At 41.5% G+C, this 24,776-nt stretch overlaps 1 protein-coding gene across 2 annotated transcripts in view; it reads right to left on the bottom strand.

Moving 5' to 3' along the window:
* Window positions 1-787: 787 nt before the first annotated feature.
* Window positions 788-24,776, bottom strand: part of PSTPIP1 (proline-serine-threonine phosphatase interacting protein 1) — a 59,553-nt gene continuing 35,564 nt past the window's right edge. Inside the window, exons 4-15 of one of the 2 annotated variants that reach the window (XM_075045600.1) lie at window positions 22,283-22,317; window positions 21,065-21,171; window positions 19,122-19,184; window positions 17,942-18,040; window positions 16,105-16,150; window positions 15,181-15,260; window positions 12,212-12,310; window positions 11,470-11,566; window positions 8,283-8,367; window positions 6,666-6,736; window positions 4,955-5,055; window positions 788-2,975 (exon numbers count right to left, since the gene is read on the bottom strand). In XM_075045600.1, the coding sequence (XP_074901701.1) occupies window positions 2,844-2,975; window positions 4,955-5,055; window positions 6,666-6,736; window positions 8,283-8,367; window positions 11,470-11,566; window positions 12,212-12,310; window positions 15,181-15,260; window positions 16,105-16,150; window positions 17,942-18,040; window positions 19,122-19,184; window positions 21,065-21,171; window positions 22,283-22,317 (1,015 nt within the window). In that variant the 3' untranslated portion in view covers window positions 788-2,843. The remainder of the gene's footprint in view (window positions 2,976-4,954; window positions 5,056-6,665; window positions 6,737-8,282; window positions 8,368-11,469; window positions 11,567-12,211; window positions 12,311-15,180; window positions 15,261-16,104; window positions 16,151-17,941; window positions 18,041-19,121; window positions 19,185-21,064; window positions 21,172-22,282; window positions 22,318-24,776) is intronic. The other variant, XM_075045601.1, reaches the window with a different exon arrangement.

The following is a 24,776-nucleotide window of genomic DNA, read 5'->3' as shown; positions in this document are numbered from 1 at the left end:
CAAACTGGGGAGGAAACATTGTTACTAAGACAATATTAAGGTAGTAACCTACATTTGACCTTCTGGCTTTTCCTACAGATGGGGGTGGATGACACCTAAAATGTGGGTGTACTCAGAGCGTGTGGGTATTTCTTGATATCTCTGTTCTATTTCTGACAAGTGCTGCCACACGGATAGGGCAAACTGCCTAGATACGGCTTGGTAACTACTTAGTAGCACAATTCTTCTATGTAAAGCAGAGGAATTGAATCACGAGAAAACATTGCAGCTGCTTTTTCATTTCCTGAACAGGCTGGAGTTAGCATGTGGGACCCAAATACTATGACACTGGGTAGATTTTGAAATATCTATAGCCTCTTGCACTTACAACAGTATTTACTTGACAGAAAAAGAGATAGGTAGAAAGGAAACCAGTTTCTTGAGTTTAACAGCAAAAATTTGAAATTATTTGATGGGGTAGAAACAGCAGTCACCACTCTACTAGCTGTCTGTCAGTGATGTAGACCATGTGGTACATGTATGCAAAGATGATCTGTAACAGGATTTCAGGGTAACCAGGACTGGGTACTGCAGTGTCTTGTGTGAGGCTGTTTGGGCCCCCAGAGAAGTGAGAAGTCTTAGCAAAATCCATGTGTCACACATAAGTAGAGGAGATGCATCTCAATGGTTTAATTTTTTTTTTCTTTTTAATTAAGATAATCTGCAAAACATCTACCTAATTTTATTTAAGTATTTCTTGGTTTATTACAGTTCTCTTTGTGAAAGACTTGAGTGTTGAAGAAGCAAATATATTAAATCTCTCATACTTTAGGTTTCCTCTCATGCTGTACATAATGAGCAGTGTTGTAGTTGTCTCTGACAGCTACCATTTACACTGCAGAGGCCTAGTTGAAGGTATTGTGGACCATCTTTCTGTCACTGTTCGATTCAGACGTGGTCACAGAAACCTGTCGTTAACATCTTCAGCAGTACAGTTCATACAACCTAGTGCCTTAAATGCCGTTCAAGTTCCTGCAGTTCCTCTGGGCCTGTGCTAATGTGAGGTACTAAGAGCCCTTCAGCACTCACGCAGATGTGCTGCATAATAACTTGGGGAAGTGTGGGAAGGACAAGTGTGCCTGTGCAAAGGACTGCAGGAAACTAAAAGAAAAGAGCCTGAAGCAATTTTTATTCCATTCTTGAAGCAAGAAATTAGAATAAGGTACTGTAAGTGCCTCTGACCTTAATTCTGTTTCATTTAAGGAATAATTGCATTGACCATTACAGCTTTTTCTTCTGTCTAGATTTCTCTTTGTCTTTCCTGCTATGTCTTAGCTAACAGTTCCTCCCTGCTCTCTCCCTTTTGTGTAGCAATTTGATGCATTTTCATTGACTTGGTTCAGTTTTAAGACCTTGGCAAACAAGGTCATTCTTCCCCCAGAAATAGTGCGCTCTGCTTCAGATTAAATCACCAATTTTTATTTTTTTTTAACCATCTCAAAATACTGAAAAGGGAGGAGTGGCAGAAGGTATCTATTGATCCTTTGCTAAGTACAGTGGCAGTTGGAAACATTCTTAAATACTGAACTAGAAAGATGGATAGAGCTGAAATCTGTGAAATACAATGAACCTGAACAGTGTGAATTCTTTGAAGAGGGTTTGTTGAAGAACAACCACACTAAAAGTGCCTGAAAAGGAACCAGGACATGTCTATGCCAGCAATCCCAGAGGTGCAAAGTCTGTAGATAGCAGAGACAGAAGAGCATGTGGGCAGAAGAGGAGGAAAGGATTAGCCAGGTGGACAAAGGAGTTGAAAGGAGAATGCACTGATGACACAGGTATGCAGATTGCATGAGGAGGTCATTGGCAGTTCTCTCTTGTGCTCAGAGGAGAGGGAACAGTGCAGCACTGCTCTGTGTTGTTTTTGTCACTGTTTTTTTAAACATGAAAAATCCTGGGGAGGTGTCAGGGAAACCATCCAACCGAGGCAAAAGCAATGCTTGGGCTCATCGTCTGTCCTTATTTTGCTGCCCCAGAATCCAGTGCAAAGCAGAGCCGTGGATAGCATGGATTTCGTTGTATTAGGAGATGGCCATGATAGGGAGTGCCTGATGTTTTCTTACTACTGATGTGTCTCGGTCCTTCGAGTGTTCCTCTCTAGCTGCATTCATTGTTTTTTGTATTTTCATCAGTGACACTGATAAAGAACACTGGAGGGTTCCCCACCTTTCTCCCTGGTTAAGCACATGCTATAAGGGGAACTTGAAAGGGGGCTGTTAAAAGGAACTTAAGAGAGCTTCTTCCTTGCTTTGCACAGCTAAGACCGTGCAACATCAAAGCTATCTGCTTTCTGAGTGTGCTTTCCACCCCTCTGTCAAAAATGCTTGCATGGCCTGTGCAGTGAGAGAAGGGGATCCATGGTAGAGAACATGGCTGCTGTGACCATGAGGGTGGCTTACAGGCTGGCTGGAGGCGGGCCTCCATCCTGGAGAAACAGCATTTGTTTCCTTGATCTTTTTCCTTTAGTGCAGTTAAGTTCTGGGCAGGATTTTCCTCCCACATTCGCCAAGCTTTGCAACACTGATGGCAGCACAGTGTGCTGAGGGTAGGAAGAACTGTGGTAAGAAACACAAGTCCTAACCTCTCTGAGGTGAAGACAGTTTTTGCAGACAGTGTAGGCCAGGAGGTGCTGGGATGGGGCAGGAGGAAGGAAGAGGAAAGCGTGGTCAGTTGATTATTTCCTGACTGGTAATTGTAGAAGACAGTATTATGGGTTGCCCTTGGTCAGCTGAAGCAGACCTTGTGTGCTGTTTGTTTTCAGTAATAGAATATTTTTAAAGTCTGATGACTGGGGCTTCTTTTCATCAAAGCTTTTTGAGGTAAGACCCTGGCACAAAGCCTCGCTGCCCATTCCTTTCTGCTGTCCACCATCCATCCTCGTTTTCTTCAATGACAACTACAATGTCTCCTTCACTGATGTCCAGTTCATCCATGTTCTGAAAGGACACAGGAAAAGGAAATGTGGTTAGCCTGAGAGCACAGGAGGACCCAAACATGTATCTGGTGGGGTTTTTTTACCCTGCCTTTCATCAGCAGTCTGCCAGTGTCCTTCTGGTTGGGAATGAGCCTGAAATACCAGACAGTGAGGTATTAAACACTTACTGAACTGACTATTTCCTTAAGATCCTCAAATTTCCCCAGACTCCACGGTGTGTCCTCCTGAGCAACTTAACTGTTGTGTTATTGGGGAAGGCCAGAAAAGGTTAAATATGACTGTCCTAAACCAACTAACCACGACCATGTATAGTCTGCAAGTGTTGCTAAATAAAACAGTGCACAGCTTAATTCCCGAAGGAGATGATAACTGTGTCTCTACTAATCCAGGCCTTAAATAGGTCTCTCAGTTCTTGTAATACAGAACAGCGGTGACCAGTGGAGGTACAGCAACTCTTCCTGAGATAGGTAACTTTTATCTCCAAGTCAAATGGAGTAGTTGCAAGTAAGCTATTGCTGAACTCTCAGGCAGCTATCAGTATGTTCAGTGGTGCTGTCCTATTTTCCATGGGAAACCACTTTGCTACCGGCAGTGTAGTAAAATAGAAAACAGTGTAAGAGAGGCTTCCAGATATGTTGACGAGTCAGCTAAATCTAAATTTAATGTACCTAACTAGGTAAGAACGGACTCAAAAAGTGAGACGCCTCAATATACAGTATACTAAAAGTAGTAACAGGCTCTTTTCTCAGCAGGGAAAATCTGAGTGTGTCACATTTTTAAGGCAACTCCTAGAGTAAGGATCTGACAAAGAAATCCAGCAGTTTCCTCAGGAGAACTGCCATTAACGGTGAGGTACTTTCAGCTGTGCTTGGATGAAATTTCAGGCAAATAATAAAAGTGTTTAAAACAAAGCAAAAAAAACACATAATAAAAGGTGTCAGAATGCTGCTGTACCTAAGAGAAAGTGCTCCTTTCCAACCCTTTCTCTGTTTTCATAATTTATCTATTTTGTCACATGCCAGCATTTCTTCAATGTTGGCTATTAATGGCAGGTCCCTTGGTGTGAGGGTCTCTCTGCACTGTAACATGAGACCTCCTGGATGCTGTTCTTCTGCTAATCTAAAGCTAATAAAAGGAACCTTTAAACTGACATGTAATTGAACTGTGAAAATCCCATTAGGGGAAGCTAATGGTTTAGCAAGAGTCCAAGAGGTTCTGGAGTCCATCTGAATAAGCAAATTTTCATAACCAGTCCATTCATAACCTTTTACTAATGGTACTATGCCTAGATAGGTCTGAAGCCACTGAGACTTCAATATCCCAGTTAAGGATGCAGGTTGCTCTTTATAGCAATCTTATGGTACATGGACCACATCCACCGTGATTCTGCAACTTGCAACATGGAAGTACAGGGAAAGAGTGTCATTTTTGGGGGTTCAGTCCTCTCCGGCATGGAGCACCAGTGTGTTAAAACTGGAGCAGGACTGTCCAGATGGTGAGATCAAATGCAGAAGAGTTTCTAGATAAGCATCTGTCACATATTCTTACACGAGGAATCTGTAGCCATTTTCCCTAGGAAAACATTTCTCAAGAGACGTAAGTTCAGAATGCACAATACTGCATACTTAGCTATCATCCCCTAAAAAATAGTTTTCCTTGTGTTTTCGGTCTCCTGTACATCTAGAAGGAGGTTGTAACAGCTCAGCAGTAATTTAGAAGTGATTACACATTAGTGTAGTCTTGCAAAGAATCTTACTGTTTCATCTTGAGGCAGCATGGTCTACCGATATGTGCCAAGAACTGGCAGTTGGGATTCCTGGCTTCTGCATGTGACCTTGACCAATAATTCTGTAAGTGTCTCTCACTGTAAAGTGAAGCCAACACCTCCCTCACGGAATTAACACGTCAAAGATGTTTGGAGCAACATCATCTATTTTAAATCTGATGCTATGAAATATTTATTTTGAAGCCTTTCATTACCTGGGCTGTGTAGTCATAGAGTACTCTGTAGTCCTGTGATGATGTGATTCCAGCTTGTTCATTTACATAAATGGATGCATAGACTCCATCTGTTTTCTCTGCTAGGGGAAGGGGGAAAAAAAACCACAGAAAAACAAAAAAACCCACAGAAACAGAGTTCAGTTGCTTATGAATGCATGGGATCATATGCAAGAGTTCACAAATACAAGGGTTTCTGTTCTCTGTCTGGAGATGTACATGTGTAGAAAAGCTGCTGTGAACTGTAGGTAAAGTCTTGCACAAAAACTGCATCCCATTGATTAGATGACAATATACCCACTGAACTTTGTGGGAGGTCAGAAACTAGCTTTAGCCTCATCCAGGTTGGGAGAAATGTTTACCCTGCTAAAGCACAATCCAAATGATCCAAAGAGGGAAATGGGTGCTGCTGGTGGCATAAAATTCCAGCAGTTCAGTGACTCACATAGGGCTTTTCTTTTTCCCTTGAGAAAAATGGAAAATACTGTGCTAATGGGTCACCAGACATTTCCCAGCAGTTTACAGAGTTCCCATATAGCTATTTGTCACTGACATAACTTTTTTGGCAGATGTTGTTTTAATCCAGCTTGTCATAATTAGGGAAACCTCTTATTCCTTCCCAGCATCTGCCTGGGAGCTTCCCCTGCCATTGAGGCAAACAGAAGTTTCCCACATATGACTCCCTGGTGGGATGATAGCACTCTGACAGCACACAGAGTGACCGGGGTGCCTGTACCTTCCCCTAGTCAATCCTTGGTGTAGCTGTCCTGCTCTAAGGAGCGCTGTCAGCTCCTTGACTTTTCAGATATTGAAAGACAAGCATGGGAGCAATTGAAAAAGCTGAATGCAGAGAGTGTTTGCCATGCCTGAGGGTCTTATTCAGGGAATGCTCTCCCCTCCTGTCGCTAGCCTAAGGAAATTCAGGAGTGACTACCCTTAACTGCTCAACACTGCATTGCTCTACACGTGCCTGAGCCCAAGCTGACACTTGGCAGGTCCAGCTGGTGTTTGATAGCACTGGAGAGTCTCCCCTGGCTGAGCACCAAATGCAACAAATAAGATGGTCTGGGCTTCATTTCTGGGTGCCCAAGCAGGCAGGTCTGACAAAGGAAATTGATTTGGCTATGTTTTAAAGCTGTTCTAAAACAGCTTGTTATTTTCTTTAGACAAGAATCACAGTTAAAATGTTTTTGTTTTAAATCAAACCAATAAAAATGTCATAAGCTGTTACTTTCTGCATAGTCAAAATACTGTGTTTTAAATGTCATCTGATAAATGCCTAGTTGTAATGGTTACAATAAGACAGTGTAACTGTGAAACAAGATGGATATTTGCACTCATAAGGCATGAACCTGGTCTGTTAAAAACTTTGCGTATTCTCTTGGGCTTTTTAGAGGTAGTGTATTCTACCTTCAAAGAAAACTATTATCTAAGTCAGACTGTGTTGTTCTGAATATACAGTTCCCCCCTTGCCTAGACAGAGGTTTTGAACATTATATGGATTATTTGGCACTTTAAACTAGGAAATTTGTTTAATACACACCCAAGCTAAATTGATTTCCAGACTACTCTTACTCTTGACTGCCAACATGTGAATATCTGCTGTACCATTTCTGCTCTGTGTCAAAGGTTGATTTAGCAATGTGATCTAAAACAAACATATCTGGTAAACTTATTTCCTGAAGAGGCATACCAAGAGGAGGGGCTGAAGGAGTGGCACTTTCTGTGTTGTTTTTGCTGCTTCCATGCAGTAATCCGGAGAATCTGCAGAACCAAGGCAATGACAAATGAGTGAACAGGACTGGGTATGAGCATTCCTTCAACTCAGCTGTCTGACTCAACCTTCCCTCCATCTGCTGCAGCACTGGGTAGATGTCACCTCTTCCTGTGGCTGTTTATTTTCTTTTATGCTGTAGATATATTTATCTTCAGTTAAAAATATATTTTTTAAAAAATGCAGCAGAATACTGAACCATCAGCCATCACTAAATTGTGCATAAAATGTATCAAATAGTATTTTGTTGTTGATCCAAAGGCTCATGCTGCAAAACTCCAGTTATTTCACAACATTAATATGAGAATTATCAGTTGTTTATAAGAGATTAGCATCTCTTTGTCTTTAAGGAAAACTCTGATACAATTTAAAATACAAAGCTTGTATAATGAGCCTTTCAAAAAACTGTGAGTTTAAGTGAAATTCTTTTTTTTTTTTTCCCCTTTTCTATCCCTACTTATTTTCTATATCGCAGCTGAGTATTGGAGACTAAGTAAAGTGAGAAAATGAGTTAGGATTCTCAAGCATAGATAGAAATAGCATTGCATTCTTAAGGCATATTTAAAGGGTCTGATTTTTCAGCTGGTGAATGCTCAATGTTTCTGGAAAATGGACATCGAAACTCAACAGTTTCTGAAAAACTCAGACTGACTCTCTCCAGGGTACTTGCCCATGCAGAGCACAGTTGTATTCTAAATGGCAGTACAATTGTCTTCTGTAACTGTATAGGATGCAGCATTAGAATTCATTATTATAGAAGATCCGGTTTCCAGCTGAAAAACAAAGTGTTGTATATAAACCTTATCAGCTCACTAACAAGCCTGAACCCCATTTTAAATGGGAGATCACAGACCACTCCTTGTCTTGGCCATGTAATAAGTCTTGTCAAAATGTAAAGCTCTTCTGCTTTAAATACAATGCCATTCCCACTGTGAATTAGCCATTTTAGAATAAAATATTTAAACCAATAGATCTACCACGCTCTCCTGCTGATATAACTGCATCCATGTTACAGCATTTACCAGCATAAGTGGATCAGGAAAAGAAAAATTGCCTCCCTAATCATCACAGTTATTCCGCTAAGTGTTTTTTCCTTTGGTCTAGATACAGAGAGCAGCTCTTTGTTCTGCTCAGCTGGGCAGTGCAGTAAGCCAGGAGGCATTGCTGAAAAAGACAGCTCTCCCCAGCCTTTGCTTCCAGCAAGATTCACCTTCGCCCTCCCTTGAACAAAGTGTTTTTGTTGCTATGTGCCATGACTCACGAGGAAAGAGGAAATAAATGACTGCTATCCATTGCTGGCCAACTAATTGTTTTATGAACTTATCCCCTGTCTCTCTTCTCACTAGGCCATGGTAAAATTACTCTGACTCTGGTTTTAATAGGTTTACTTCTTCTGTCAAGTTATATTTATTGATACGTAGCCATCTCTTGCTACGATGAAGGAAGTAGTAACTTTCCAGGTCCTGTTTCCTGTCATCATACATTGCTGTTCATATGGAGAAATACCTATTCTGGGAACTGAAGTTTGCCACTCACCTCTTCATCATCCCACAAGTCTGGGCTGGGCTGCTGTTGCTTCTGTTGGGTCCTCTGCTGTAGTAGTTCTCATATCCTATTGCATCTGCAACAGGGCAATAAAATGTTCAAACAGGCAAAACTTTTTTTCTCCCCAGCAGAATGCAACCAACAGTTGCCAACCATGAGGGGCTGCTGGAGCAAACTGCAGTACAGCGCATCTCTACACTCGCCTGTAATGTGGTTAGAGCAGCTCAGGGTGACCTGGGGTCTTGGCAAAAGTCATTCAAGTGATTGTAAGCAGATATGTCCATGGTAGAAAGGCATGCTTGACCTGAGACAAGCACAGTCAAGGTCCTGAAGAGCCATTCTAATAGCTGTGGCTAACGCTAATTAAGAAGGCAGTTTCCTCCATGACTGTTCCCTCTGTTGCCTTAAAGCTCAGGATTTAAGGGAGCAGAGCATGGTCATTGTGAGCCTGGGACCATGTTCATGATACAATTGGCTGCAGTGTGTTTTGTTTCTTTTTTTTCTTAATGTATTGAGTCAGGAATTTTTGTCAGAGCTGGGGAGATTTCTGAACATTATTGCCAGGAGCAAAAATGAGCAATTTCCTGGTCTGTGCTTGTGCTTGAGTGTCTCCCTACCTTTCATATCTCCCCCATCTACCTCCTGAGAGCCGATTTGCTGTTTACCCAGAGATATTTGGGGTTTGTTCATTCAAACGCAGTTATCTTAGAGTTCCTTCACTCTCCCCTATGGTGTCATTAAGGGTGAAATTGAGACCATTTCTAAGTCTAGCTTTACGGATGAAATAGTCAGAGTTGGATTTATTTATTTTTCATCTCTTAGCTCCCAGTGTAGTTGCTTAGAGCTGGTGGCCGCACACCCTTCCTGCCTTCTCCGTGTTAAAGCCAAACAAACATGAGTGAAGTCTGTGATACCGTATTATCTCAGTTCTGATACCAGCAAATAAAGAAAGACATTGGACTTGTGCTAAAGGTTGTGTTGACATTCTCACATTGGGTCAGCCAAGATCGTAAGCAGAGCAGGCACGTACAACTAGTGAGTGTGAAGGATCCCTACAAATAAGACTCACAGTAATTAGGGAGTGTTTTTACCAATTTAAGGGTCTCCTATTACCCTTCTAGATTGTTACCTTGGTATAGTTTCTAGTCTATAATACATTGTAAGATTAGGTAGAAGAGAGGAGTGACCAATATCATCAATAAACCAAAAAGTTTTGATCAGGATGAAGGTCTTCTGCTACACAATGCAAAACCACATATGAGTTTCCTCCTGCATTTTGCAAATCTACAGCTCACCATGTGCTACTGTGCAAACTCATCAGCCAGAGCTGTGGAGATATTAGGATGTTACTTCCAGAACATGTCACCTTCTAGAAGGCAGTAAAAAAAACAAAAACAAACCCAACAAAAGAGCAAGTCAGTTGTTTCTTTGCCTTTCATAAAGCTCTCAAGGGTTTCCCCCACCTATTTCTTATTGGAAATGAGTCCTGACATAGCCAAGAGCTGTTTGCAGAAAATTGCCTAGGTGACTGGAGAATGAGAAATCTCACATAGGAAAACAAACAAACAAAAAAAAACAACCCTAGCTGAGAATTACAAATTTCTTAGTATACAGAAGTTGCTTCACACTGTTGCAAAGCATAGTTCTCCCTCCTGCCAGTGAAAATGTAGTTTTTCCTTAGTAAATATTCCTATATCAGCAAATTTAAATCCCCTATGTGAAGAAGAATAAACTATAGCAGCAAAATGGCATCCAGTGCACCAGTATTAATGTATTCATTTAAAAAAAATCCCCAAATCCCAACTCGTAATCATCATAGGCATAATGACAGAAAGCCTGCGTGAAAAACAGACCTCAGACAGCTCAGTGCTGAGTTAGTGGCAGCATCCAGCTCTGATGAAGAAGTTCCTGCAGTGTAATTGCTGCCAGCCCTAAGCTCTGCAATGAAATCAAAGGGGTGTAAGCTGTTCCTGTATGAGATAATTATCCCTTGGGACAGGACATTCATACTGCTGATGTTTGTACCTATACAACTCCTAGCATGGAAGGTTTTTGTCAGTATAAAATTTTCTTATGCCAGTATAGCTTATTCCCCACTCTGAATGGATACTGCTGAGGGCATACTAAGGGGATTTTCTCTTTGACGTAGCAGTATGGTATTAGAGCAGATAGTGGAAGTGAAACAGTATCTGTGCACAGATTAAAAAAAAAAAGTGGAGGAAGAGATCTTTTCAGCACAGATATGTATCATCAACTACTGAAGAGATGAAATAGGGATTTTTCTCTTCTTTTACAAAGGCTGTGAATCTTTGTTTACTGCAGCAGCCGCACAGAAGTGCAAGCATTCACTCACTCTGTAAATACCCTGTATTGCTTGTTGAAGTTAGAGGGTGTGGTTTGTATTTGGCTGTGTGAAACACTAGGTAGCCTCCTTTCTGGTGATGTGTTTGGAGAACTCCTACCCTGGAGCAGCATGTTTTCATTTTACAACTGCTCTTAGCTCTTGCTGTCTCAGTCTCAGTTTCAGCCCAGAGGTTTTGATCATTGAAATTGATGAAAAGGCTACTTTGGCTTGAATGGACAGAGTCTGTGAACCTTACATTGCTTCTGCATGCTGGGGCAAAGCCACTTTCATTCAAAATTTCCCCCAACTAGAGTCTTGCCCTTATACAAACAACTTCCTGAGAGGACAGAAAATGTTACTCCCCGTTGGGCAGGTGGAGCAAAACAGAATACAAAATCTGGTCTTCTCTGTGCTGCAAATGAAGAGGCAGCATCTCTGTCAAGGGGACACTAGGGTGCAGTTACATGATAAGCTGGATCTGACTTGTCACCACTGCAGGAAATTGAGTTTGCCATCTCTGCAAGGCAGTTTGCCATCTCCTTAGCAGTGTCAGTTCAGATGTACTGTGAAATGAGCTTGGTTGCAAAGCCAAAACAACTTTTTTTTCTTTTTTGGAGGGTTATTTTTAACCTGGATCATTCAGTTATCCCACTTGCAGTGCTGCACAAGGAGCAATGGCAGCACAGTGCGGAGGAAGTGAGCCACGGCAGATGGGAATGAATAGCCGGAACAGAAACTCCTCCAGCTGGCTTCACCTCCAAAGGACGTGTACTGCACAACTGCAGCCTCAGCCTAACGGGTGACTCATCTAACAAGACCAATAGGAATAATTACCTGGAGGTTGTGTTCCTGTCATTTTAGTCTTAATGAAATAGTCCATGTCTGACTCTACAACGCAGTTCTCCAAGCTTACCCGAACCTCTTCATATAGCTACAAAACAGAATTGAATTTAATTTTTAACATTTCACATTGAATTAATGATTAATGCTCTTCTAATAATTTTCCCCTTAAGAGACACTTTATACTTGGTACATGCCTGACCTGGATGGATCTTTGGCCTGTGCCTCGTACAGACATTCTTGGAAACACAATTGTTTATTTGTGCTCTGGATATTCTTGTAAGAGAGGAGCATGAAGGCAGTCTAGGGCCTTTCAATGCAATAAAGAAATTAATAGCAGGAAACAACCATTCAAAGTCAAAACTGGTGTATTCTTTATGTCTTCCAATTTTGAGACCGTGACTGGATGCCTTTCTGAAGGTTGTGCCTGAGCCTAAATATACTCAGCTGAGCATTCTGGTAGCTGGAAGCATTCCCCAACAAACTGAGGGGAGGAGATATGTAAGCGCCACCAAGCGTGACACAGAGTGTCTACATCCAGGCATAAATCTGGTTTACATCTAGAGGGAACAAGCTAGCTTGAGAATAGTCCCCCCTCACTGAACATGCACAACAGCCGGTTTGCTGGAGACAGTCGGCATGCGTAGAGAAGGGCAAGCTAGTGCTGTATTGTTAGAGCAGTCTTTATCCTCCTCTTCCTCCTCTGCACGTGAAGCCACTTGGCAGGTGCCCCTACCTCATCATCCTTCACACACTGCATGGAGAGCTGGTTGCAGTGAACCCACAGCGAGTTGCGGAGGATGGTGATGCGGTCGCACTCCTGGAGCTGGAAGACCTAAAGCCAAAGAGGAGATGTGATGTAGCCTTGTGGTAGTTATTTATTTGCATTGCAGGCAGTGACAGGGCTGGGGCTTCTCTGGATCAAGTTCGTAAGTCTGCAAACTGTTCTGAAGGATCCTTTGTGAAGGATGTCTTTTTGGCTACTGGAGAGACTGCATCTACTTGTTTATGCTCAAGAATTTGTTTTAATTGATTGCACCAAATCAAGTTAGGTTTTATAGACAAAAATAAAGCAGGGGAGAGGAATCAGAATCTGGATTTGACTGCTACCTCTACTGCCAAGGATTTCAGAGTCAAGGTCCTGTCTGCCCATCGCACTGAAATCTTGATGTTTAACAGATCAGTGGTGTACTGGCATGAAAGGGTTGTATTTATGTTAGAGGTAGAGCCAAAACTATCCATCTTTGCCTTGTAAAATGTCTTTCCAAACTTTTCTCTTTTGAAACTATTTGAGGCTCTCTGGAGTTACCTCTGTTCATTTCTAAGGTTATTTTCATGGTAAAGAGAAGGCATTTTTCTTTCTTCAGAGTTTACTCCCTTCCTTCATCTGTCTGATTTTCTCATGTTGTTGCACAGCTTGGGAAGAATGAAGGGGGAATAGAGAGGAGAGGTGTGAACTGAGTTGGGGGAAGAGGCAGATAAACTCTTTCTTTAAAGACTTTAAAAAAAAAAACAACAAAAAAAAACCAACCACCCTAATCTCCAAGTTGTACTGTTGTAAGTAGAACATCAACTTTTGGTTTTCTATGAGGTGTGAAAAGCTCAGATGCTTCCAGCCATCTGTTTCCATCTCTATTTGCTAGTAATTTTGTCCAGAACACCACAAATGTATACAATATTCAGCAGAACATTCAGGTGGGTACACTGCCTGCCATCTAATATCTTACCATCTAAAAAAAGCAGAAAAGAGTCTGTCAAGGGAGTAAGCTGGCATTGGGACCAATTTCTGAGAGAAAAAGCTTTAAAAGAGAACCCAAAGGGTGGAATGAGTCTTTCAATATCAATTCTGAACAAAAAGCCTATGGGTGCAGCCTAGCGCCCCAGGGGCTGCTGAAATAGCACAAGAGCCAACTGGGAATTTTCCAGGTAAATGGTGTCCTGTCGGGAAATGCAGCTCATCAAAGAGGGAAGTGTAGCAATTCTCTCAAGCCCTTTGCAAAGTACAGCTGGGCATTTTGTTAGACACATCCCTTGTGTCCCATTGGCTTGTGCAACAAACTACTAGTGAACCTGGGCATCTTGTGCCAAGGAATATGGATGATGAAGGTCATCCCAGTGCTGCCACTTGCTAGCCAAGATTTTGGGGCTATTGGTGTACAGCGCTCAGCTAGAGACCTAAGCAACCTCAGCACTTCCAGATTCCCCACTATACATCCAGAAGTTTGGGATCTTAAGCTGCTATTTGTACTAGTTAATAGTTTTAAATGCCTCAAAAAATCTATCAGTTCTTCTATCTAGAAGTGCTTTTAAAAGAAGGCATTAAAGATGCCCTTCCTTTATGAATGGTTGGTTAAATTAAGCAGCAGGCAGGCCACAAGCTCTGTAGGCCATTCAGAATTTAGTCATGCAGGAGAAATGAAGTGTGGTAGGTTGTATAACACTTTGCTTGTTTGTTGGCTTTTTAAGAAGGGGGGAAATGTGCATCTTGGGAAAACTAAGGCTTGGCACAATTTCTATGGGAAGTCTGCTGTGCCAGCCATGGGACTTTCCAGTCTTCCCAGATAGGGAATATGTAAGAGGAAGCAGAGAACTGGAAAGCTGTGCTCCTGGCATTTTATTTTATTTTATTTTATTTTATTTTATTTTATTTTATTTTATTTTATTTTATTTTATTTTATGTGGAAATAAAGCCTGCAACAAGTAAACATAGCAAAATCATACTTTAGTAGATGGGCAAATGAATTTGAAGGATTAATATGACCGAATGTGTAGCTGATTTGGATGTCAACCAGCTCCTGTAAATTGTTGTGCAACACTTAATAGCCAAGTGCAAATCTCCTTATCCATCCTCAGCATAATGGTAATAGAGACTTTTCTACCACCACTACCTTTCAGTTGAAAGATTACTGCATGGCAGAGGGAAAATATTCTTGCAGGTGAATATAAAGTGCTATGCAAAATAAAGATTCTGAGTGACTTGGATATCTTTGCTCTCAGAATGCTACGGTATATACTTTTTTAGCTTAGCCAGAAAAATTTATTTTTAATCTCCATTGAACTTGTGAGATTTAAAAAAAAGAATGAAACAAACACAAAAACCTCTCCTGCATGTAGCAAGAAGCCATTCTGGAAGCTTCTTGCAAAGCATAATCTAAAGGGAATCTTTTGTTTGTTCATTTTTAATGGATTAATTGAATTCTTCTCATTTCAATTTCAAAATTCATTTTTTAAACTAAAAATGAACAGAAATGTAGACATGAAAAATTCATTTTCCACTGAAATTACATTTTGTCACAAAGCAGTTATTTGGGAAACAACCTTATTTTGGCTGTGATAGAAGATCATCCCTAAAGTTAGTGTATTCTTATGTTAAGATGTGGGTGAAAACTGGCAGCAAATGCTTGCAAATAAATTGTACCAGTTCATATATTGGTCCACTTCCCACACCTCTGCACTTATTCCCCTCCTTTATATTTACATACATATACTGAACAAGCAAGGAGAGTGTAAGCAAGTGAGACAGCTAGCAGCTATGTCTAAATCAACTCTAGTTTTTGCAGTATTTTTGTAAAGACATCTACTGAGACTCCACATAAAGCAAACAGCAAAACCCTTGGGACGGTATCTCAGGTCTTAGACTGGTATCTGCAAGTAGGATTAAAATAAAGAGCGGACAAATATATCATTGCAAAAGTCAATGTTTACCTCACAGGTTTTTATATGTTCCTGTTCCCACTCTGTCCTGACCTTATCCAGCTGTTCAATGTTCTGTTTGTACACATTCTCTGTAAACACAGACACACATAATAGAAACCCAACAGTTAGGAAAAAAATTATACAGGCTTTCTCTTTTTCCTCCTATTAGGACTTTGCTGTGGTTCTTACACTTTAGGCCTGTGGTTTGCTAGACTATCACAAGAATGTGTGAGCTTGAAACTGGTAGGCTGCAAGGATATTTGGGGTTCTTTTTTGCAACTTTATACTAGAGTAAGGATTGGTCTGCATGGTTTGCAGATCATGTGTAAACTTTACAGTAGGGATAATGCAAACCAGAGATGGAGAGCCTGGACCATGCTTGGGCACTGAGCATCCTTAGGCTCTTCCCGTGCTGAGCCAGCCAGGTAAGCCTTGTCATTTAGTGTAAACTTTTACATGAGCAGTGAGGGACAAGTCTGAACTCATGAACCAGCTCAGATGTCTGCTAGCCTGTCCTTCTGGACATGCACTGTGTTTCTGGCTGGATAATGCTACCATGCTCATGTACAGGGAACCTAGAGACTGTGTATCTGGTTTGGGCTGGCTGGGGACAATTTGAATGTCATTCTTTTGTGCTTTCAAACTTGCTTAAGAAGAGCTTTTCTTTCCTGGGTGAAGCCCCTAATGGAGGTCTTCTATAAATTCTTTAATGAAAGCAGGAGACTCGCATTTCCACAAAGGAAAGTAAATGTAGATGACTGTCAGGTTGCCGTTCTTTAGAAGCTTCTTCATTAATCTTTGGGTAGGTGACTTTGGGAAATCTGACTTCAAACAGAGCCAGCCTGGGTGATTTGGATGGTGCTCTATCAAAATGAGTGTGCTGGTAGATCTTCACTGGGAAAAATCTTAGTTCAATTGCAAATAGAGCATCACCTGCTTCATTTGCTGCATCTCTGCATTGCTTGGCTTTGTTCTGACTCTGAAACAGGAAAAGAAACACCCCAAATTAATTTCTGACCATATTTTTTGCTTCTGCCCCAGTTTTTTTGCTGCCTGCTCCCTTTCCCTTTCTAGGAGAAAGGCTCAAAATTGCAAACACTTCTTGGCTGTCCCGCCTTTATGCATGGTTCTGTTGAATGTCTGCTATGGAGAAGAAGGGACTGGAATTTCACAGATACAGCCATGGGTCCACTGACTTCAAGGGAAATCTGGCAATTTACATCTTTCCATTCGGACATCCCTGCCATAGGAGTTCAGTGCTAGCATGATCCAGCCTGAAGCTTGTGTCTGCTGGCTGAGTTGTTTTTTCTCAAGTGTTTGACGTGCTTTTCTAATAGATATTTATAAGCAGAAATAAATGGTAATTAAAATTCTTCATCTTCCAAGCTCCTCATGTAATACACAGATGAAAAGAACACAGCCTTTAAAATACTTTGCAAATGCCAGATTATTTCCCATAACAACTCAGAAGCCTAAAAGCAAAATTCACTCTAAGTAGAACTTTTCTTTTTTAAAAACCTGCAGCTTTTAACAAATGAAAATACAGCTATTATTGACAGCTCTGTACTCCCAGGTCTTTCTGCACAGATGGTGATGACAGTACATTAATGCACGGCTCTAGACATCAGTGTAATACATTCTTCCATTCTGCCCTTCAAGACAAGGCTCAGGTAGGGGTTCTTATGACCATATTCCTCATCACAGCTGGTTGGAAAATGTGCAGTAAGCTGGGAACATAAGCTTCATTCTTATTTGCTTCCTGGCCCAAACTGTTTGCGGGTGCTGCGCAGAATTAAACAGTTTACATGTTTCTTGTGAGATGCCTCTGTGCATTTCAAACGTGCTGGCATGTGTGTGGAAGTAATGGCAATGGAGCACCCTGGGATCCTTCTGCATGAAAGGAGCTGGGTCAGATTTTGATGCCATTGAAGTTGCTAAGTGTTCTGGTGTAATTTCAGTAGGGCCAGGATTTCATCCCCTCTTTACAGCTAAGCTGGAGGGTTTTGTTCATCAAAGATTAGTGAATGCTGGAAATAAAATGTAAAGTTCTGATGCTGTTTTTAGAGTCTCCATCCCCCCGCTCCTCGAGATAATTTTTGATCCTTTTTGCTTACACTGCACTGATTTTTATCGAGCCAAAGGGAGTTCATTTATTTTGTTTTCTCCATCTGTTCCACTGTAAAATGTTCCCATTAAAAGTTAGTGAATTGTCAGCTACAAGTATCAAGACGATGCAATGAACGACTGCAGTGCCTTAATTTCCAATGATTTATTTTTGAGTTTGTAAATTTAGTTGAAATTAAACTAACTATAAGGAGAGAAATGTTGAGGAAAAATATGCATTTTAATGTAAGATACTATGCCTACTAAATGTAAGTGACCAAAAGGCAAAACTAACTGCATGACATACTTCTGACTTGTTTCTTTTTTTAGGAATAATTTTGGAGAAAAATCTCGTTCAGTTTCCCTTCAGGATTCGTAGAGCAATTACATCATAGCCTGGGATAAATTAATTAGATAACTTAGTCCCTTCCCAGCCTTTTTAAAAAACCCTTAGACTGTCACAGAACAAGATCAGGGTTGCTAAAGAAGTGTGAAGTAAGACCTCCTTGGGAAGGTGGTTTCTTTTAATTTTGATTCTAAGGGGTTAATTAGAATGGAAAGCAGGCCCTGGCATCCTGCAGAATGAGTTGTTCAATTATATTCTCTTGTACCTTGAAAAGGAAAAAAACACAGTTTTCCCTCTAAATAGCACTGTAATCTAAGGTACCTTTTCTGTATGCTTTTGGTTGCCTGAAGCACTTATCCGTTCAAAGGACTGCTCAGCCTCATCCACCTCCTTGCACTTTTGTTCATAGGTCTTCTTTGACTGTATTGAAATGAAATCAAATGTGAGGGTTTGGGTTAGGGAACAAGGCTGGGTTGTCTTCAGCATAATGTTCTAGGCATTTTCTCTTTTGCAGTCTAGAAGAGCAAATCAATGCCCAAGTTTGGGCAACAGAAAAAATTCCCAATAACACCATAAGGAGATAGAAAAATAGAACTGAAAAATTGGGGGGGGGCTGGAAGCATAAATCAGGTACTTTTCTTGCAGCCCTGAAATTGTTTGCTTTGTACAATTGCAGCTAGCTCCCTGCAGGGGTGGTCACAAATACACTGGCAGCTCTAGCACCATTGGTGCATCAGGCGTCTGTCCGAGCTACAGTGTAGAGACAAAATTAGGAGCCCACCTCCCAGGTTGCCAATGGGGATGCGTTGTCATTTCTACAGTGTGACTTGGAGCATCAGGTGGCTGAAGTCAGTGTGTTGCCTTGCCCATTACTCCAAGCTGTGAGACAGAGCCAGCACCCTGTAGGTAACAGTCTTGGTGTAGTCCTCAGAAGCCAAAGAAATTCTTATTTGCACCAAAAGACCTCCCTGTCTTAGAGATTCACTTAGAATAACTGTGTTTAAATAAAAAATGTTAGTACAGTTCCAGCTGTAGCACTGATGGGTCTGCAACTACTTTTCTTTAGAGGCAATTGCCCACTGGAAACCAAAACGAGCTGCCTACAATTCCTGTACCTGCAAGTTACCCAGCTGGAGAGGTTTCTTCCTGTTTGCAAGATTCCCTCACTGTTTTTAAAATTGTATTTACACAGACTGAAAAATCACATTTGCTCCTGTAAGTATCCTTGCCTAGAAAGAATGAAATCTTGTTTGACCTGGAACATTGTTCATTCCACATGAACTTTCTGAGTATTTGTTTTGGAGACTCTTCAGTGGGTGTGGCAGGGAAGATTAGCTTCCTCCTCATAGCAGGAATCACATCCTCTCTCTCTCACACACACTTGCACGCTCACACATTACTGACCTTTCTTTAGATATAGGTATGTGTGATACGGATTTCACCCTGTCTCAAACTGGAGCCAGTTTGCATCAAGAAACCTGCACAAAACCTCCTTGCTTACCTCCATTGTTTTCTTATAATGGGACAGTTTGCTCTTTTGTATGCGCTCCATTGCAGACTCATACTGTAAGAAACACACAGAAATAAGCATTTCTTGCTTTAGACTTCTTCCTCCCCTTTTTAGTGGCAGGATTAGTAAAGCCATTGTCAGGGCCTTTCTATAAGCCACGTGCCTGTGGGGAAAATGACTTCACTCTGCTTTTATAAATGACAGGTTCTAAGTGAAGCAGAGAGCATCAAAGTGCCAGGTAAAAAAATAATCCAAGATAATTCTGCTTCAATGGTTTCCATTAATAGCAGAGAGGATGTAAATCTTCATTTTCTCCCCACCCACCCATCACCTTTTTTTTTTCTTAAGGAGATTAAATAGCGTAACACCCAGTCACAGTGCCCATCAGCTCTGCCAGCAGAGTTCCTTTGTTGGTGCAAGAGCTTGATCCCACATCTTTGCAGACCAAACCACTGTCTCACCCATGTGAGCAAGGGTAGTTGTCCATTTTAAACACAAACAATTCCTGTGTAATTTATATTCCATTGCTTCTGGCAAATTTATGCTCAATGTGATTTGATTTCCATACCATCAGCTGGTCAGCATTGGAAGGACAGTGCTTAATTCTCTTTTATGGCTTTAGTTGTGATATGCCCAGCCTTATGTGACAGTGAGATATGCTCCAACTTGGCAGGGTATGTGTTTCTTCAGTGGGACTTTTGGTCCTTTAATCTTTATATTCTGCTCAAGCAAAACTCTCTCGGGCGCTACCTGGGGACTTGCTTCACATTGGGCTAAATAGCACAGTCATTAGAGCAGCTACAGTGAAACACAGATCACAGCATTTTGGGAGGTTACCAACAACGCTGACTAATATTGACTTCCTCACAGCCACATGCTGGATGAAGAAAAAAAGCTTGCCTAAGACTCCAAAGCAGTTTTTCCCTTTTTTCCAGGCCCCTCTAACTGTTCGCAGTTGAGTTACAGGCTTATTGTTTTCAACAGGAGAGCAAGCCTCTCTCTTTGCAAATCCTAGTGGAAAAGTTGGGGGGGGGATACAAATGCTGATGAACTAGGTGCACTCTGTCTGTCTTTATATGCCTTACTTGCTTTATCAGATCGCTGTGGACCTCAAATCTTAGTAGCAACACTTGTTTTACCCACTTTCATATTCAGAGTTCTTTGCTATTCCAAGTTCCTGTGTGTCAGGATTGTACACACAAGATTTTTGTGGCATTGGATACTGGTCATATACATTTTCATTTGTTTAAAATTAGCAAAGAACTGGATATTTTATTTTACTCCTCCATCAATCAGTGCTTTCAGTGTTAAGTGACTGTCCTGTCTTTGTCTTCAACCCCGTGGAACCAGGGAAGATGTAAGAGCAACCACTGTTTCTCTATTAAGACCTACTTTTTCAAGGGACTTAGAGCTTGATAAGATCATAGGGGATGAAATGGCCCTAAATACACTCAAATTTTTACTATACAACATCAACTAGATGCTATTTATTCCATATATTTGTAATTCATCATATATTGGTGTTGTATTCACCATGATATTCATTTGCTTTTATGTTTTTAAATGTTTGTGTTACCCCTTTATTTTAGTGCATGTTGGAGATCATGCAGGATCATACCAAAGAAACCCAATTAGCAAGGGTATAAAAAAAGAGAAAAGGAAGGATTAAGTTCTTACAGGAATAATAATAGTATCTGCGGTTACACCGGAGAGAGTAAAAGTGACTAAAGCCTCTGTCTCCTGAGTTCAGAGCACTACTTTATTTCCAGCTGGGATCAGAAAGAGATTTTCTTTCATAATCTAGTATACAGAGTGAACAGGGCACACTGGGCATGTCTTACCATCTTTTGCAGTATTCACAGCCTGTGGCTGGAGACAAGTCATCAGCATGGACCATTGACCCAATCTGTTCCAACAGTTCTCTAGTTCCTCACCTTCTTTCTTTGCTCCTTCTGTCTTTCTCGGAACTCCTCTATTCCTTTCAGTTCATCCTTCAGCATTACTGCCAGCTGGATGTGAGAGTTTCCAACACTTTCGATTTCTAAAGCAAATCAGAATTCATATACAGTCAGTGGAAAGGTGTTTAAATATGAAGTCACATTTTTTAGGAGATGTTTCTGAGATGTGGCTGCTGTATTACTTGTCATGAACAGGGCAGCCTTAAAAAAGGCACCCCTATGTTTCTGCATGCCACTGACATTGCCGAGGGTTCACACAACCCGAACAGGGCTTATTGCAGGTCTTCTCAGTGCCTGCAAAATGCATGGGCAAGACGTCTTGCTGCAGAATTGGAGCACCCACTCAGAGCAGCCTTGGCAAGTGCCAGCTGCATTTCTTCATAGTCCCATTTACCCCAGCCACCCCCCTTCCTTCTGTGGCTGGAGGTCAAATGTGGTAGTGCACAGGGAGGGAAGGAGCTCTGACCTCCATCATCACTTCCTGTGTCTGCTTTCCTGCCACTATGCTGCTGGATTGTCATTGCTCTTGGGAGCTACTTGCCAGTTGCATCCAGCCTTGCACAAATGTCATTAGATGAGGCTGCAAGCTGAGAATTTCCAAGGGTCAGCAAAGATGGATTGAATTTCAGAGCACCTGGCTGATGCTGTTTGAAGTAGCTGGTAAATTCTCTGCATTTGTCAGCTTTGGTGCCTCTGAAATGGAACCCCACATTTTCCAGAAGTGTTGAGCTCCCCCACCCAGGCTCTAAAAATACCTTAGTTCACCAGCTGCTTTTCAAAACAGTGTTTTTAATCTAAACAGCAGGTGCCGGTAGCCAGGTATGCTGTCCTATTGGCTATGATGGTGCTGTATTTTCTGTGTGTGAAAGGTTTTTGTTCAGCCTTGGGCACATTTAGGAAAGCATGCTGTTTTCATGTCAGTGGTTCGCAGAAGAGGTAACAGCTGATATTTTGTGACTTGATCCAGAAAAAACTAACTTGAGGAACAAGCCATTTTCTTTACTACCAGTGATGGGATTGAGTGCCCAGCCTTGGAGGACTTCCAGTGAGTGTCCTTTCCCTTCACTCTCCACACTACAGACTGGGATAGAAAAGTTGGAAATAGAGGGGGGAAGAGGATGAAAGCCCCCAGAGGGAATGAACACATTTCATGCCTGTCTTACCCAGGTCAGAAAGGAAGATGTAAATACTTACGTTGCTTGAGAGTCTCAAATGCTGCCTTCAGTGTGCTGTGAGGCAGAAACAAGTGCACTATATTAGTATAGGCTTCTAAGGGTGGGTTGTGAATCTACAGAAAAAACTTTCCCTCAGCATCTCAAAGATCCACATAGAGATAAAACTCTTAATAGTCTTGTAATAAAAGTTGACCATGCTAACAAGCGCAACAGCATCAATCTGTTACTGTCAGAAAATACAATAAAATGCTCCATGAAGCAAGGAATTGCACTACTTATGTGCAGCCTCTTTTTTAATCCCACTGTATTTAAAACTGTGAATGTTAACAGATGTTTCTCTATTCTTGCGCCTTGCCAATGGATACAAGTCAACTCAGTGAAATAAAGGTGGTCAAGGGGAACTGGGTTTTGGAGCACTAGTCTGAAGGGTAGAGTGAAACCAGCTCCACCCTCTGTGTTGAATGCAGCACCAGCAAATTTTTCCTCCTCAGTCACCCTTGAAGCTAGAGCAGCTCTGCTATGCAGCATCCTCCATGCTATGCTTTCCGAGCACCCCCGTGTGGCACAGCTCACTCTCCTGTAAGAGACTCACAAATGCTGCAGAGAGCCTATGGAGGCTTTGAAGCCCTGATGCTCCCACGGGTTTTCAACATCCCAGAAGCACAGCATGAATAAACCCTGCTGTGAAATCAGGCCTCGGTGCTGGGCTGTGAAGTACAGCATGGAGATGAGCAAAAGGAGATGTTAATGCTGCTTGTCCGGATGGACCTACATAACTAAGCGGTCCGACAATGTAGAGTTGCAGAAGGGCATGAAAGGGTAACGATAGATTGCCTGATGTCCGTTTTTTGGCAAGCCAGAGTCCATTTTAAGAAAGCACCAGAGATACCAGCATAGAAATGATGGGAGAGGAAAGAGCATAGTCCATAAAAGGCATTTTCAACTTAGTAATTTCCTCTAGCTCTGAGTTTGCAGGCTGGCAGGGCATTTGTATATGCAGAAGCCAGGGCTGTGGTATGATTTGGAGGTTTTTCAGATTTAGAAATCATCTCTTCAAGACCCAGAGTGTGTTGTTCCCTGAAGGAAACTGTTCTGGGATCTCCACGGAGCCCTGGTGGGAGCCCAGGGGAAAAGCCTGTTAATGAAGACCCTGAAGTCTCCCTGGCTGAAGCCCAGCTACTAGGAGAGCCCAGAAGAGGATGCATATCACTTTCCAGCCATGTGCGACTGCAGATGGGTAGGGAAATCCTGTATCTCTTGGGCCGTTCAGGAGTCTTAAGAGACACATGAAGGATCCTAATTGCCCTGTGTTAATTTAGGCTGGACATCTGTTTCCTAATCAAAGCTTGCTCTCCCAGTAGCAAGGCTGCCTTGCCAGACATAAGAAAAATGCACAGGCAAGGGGAAAGGCTGGGCCTGTCCTCAGCGATAACGGCTGTGCAATCCACTTCCAAATCGAAATTTGTAGAAATATAAGGAAAAGATTTTCAGCCAGAAAAGATGAGTATTGAGCTAACTGTTTGATTCTTTCAGCTTTCAACTAGGTTTGTTGTGGTGAATCTCCTGAGATAAATCAGTGAAAACATGCTAGATTGAGTATTTTTCAGTATTGTCCTAATAATACTTAAGCATTTTGAAGGGTCATTTTGCAAAAAAATGAGTCCGGTGTGAAATTTTGATGGAAACTAAATTTTTACAACACAAAGGAAACAAACAGTATTCTTTCCAGCTAAGTTAATTAAAAGCTTGAAATTAAAAGACAAGTTGAATATCAGCAGCAGAGATAGCTTTTTCTCGCCTAAAAGCTCTAATGGATTATTTTGAAAATTCAAATAAATACAAGGAATAAAATTTGCTTTTCTTACTGTGGCTTTTCCAATAGGAGGTGGGGAATGTGCTAACAGCTTCATGCCTGAAATAATTAAATACTGGAATTTAAGAAACAGAGGACACTTGCAAACTGCACATACTGTTTGCACGCTGTGTTGACTTATTGTTCCCAGAGATTTTTTTTCCTTTGCTGTTGGTGATTCAGGTTATGCAAAGACTGGCAAAATTGTTCTAGTGGATACTGAAAAATAGCACTTTCTCAGTACATATCAAGGATAAAAGCAATTTGCTGCTTTTTTGGTTTCCAGGCACCTGAGCTACCAGAGTAGTTCACGATCATAAGCCATACATGAAGCTTTTCTCCTTTTTGTTGGCTCTCCATAAGGACGAGTGTGTCTTCTGGTATAATAACCCGTCTGGCTATGACCTGGAGAGAGACCAATTTGCCCCCTGTGTGGTCCCTAATGGCCTTTTCAGAAAGCTCTGGCCTTTTGCTCCTTGTGTGAAAGATTTGTCCAGCCAATCCCCTAGCTGCTGACTGGGGCAAGGCCACAGTTGGTAAGTAGATTGAAATAGACTTAAGCCATTTCCTCTCTTATTTTTTTAACAATTTTTCTAAAAGCAGTGAATTGGATCCCTCATCCTTATGGGGCTTAAGGGAGTAGCAAATATGTCATTGTGCC

Source organism: Buteo buteo, chromosome 13 (assembly GCF_964188355.1).
Source record: "Buteo buteo chromosome 13, bButBut1.hap1.1, whole genome shotgun sequence".
Lineage (NCBI taxonomy): Eukaryota > Metazoa > Chordata > Aves > Accipitriformes > Accipitridae > Buteo > Buteo buteo.
This window is presented reverse-complemented; position numbering and strand designations above follow the sequence as displayed.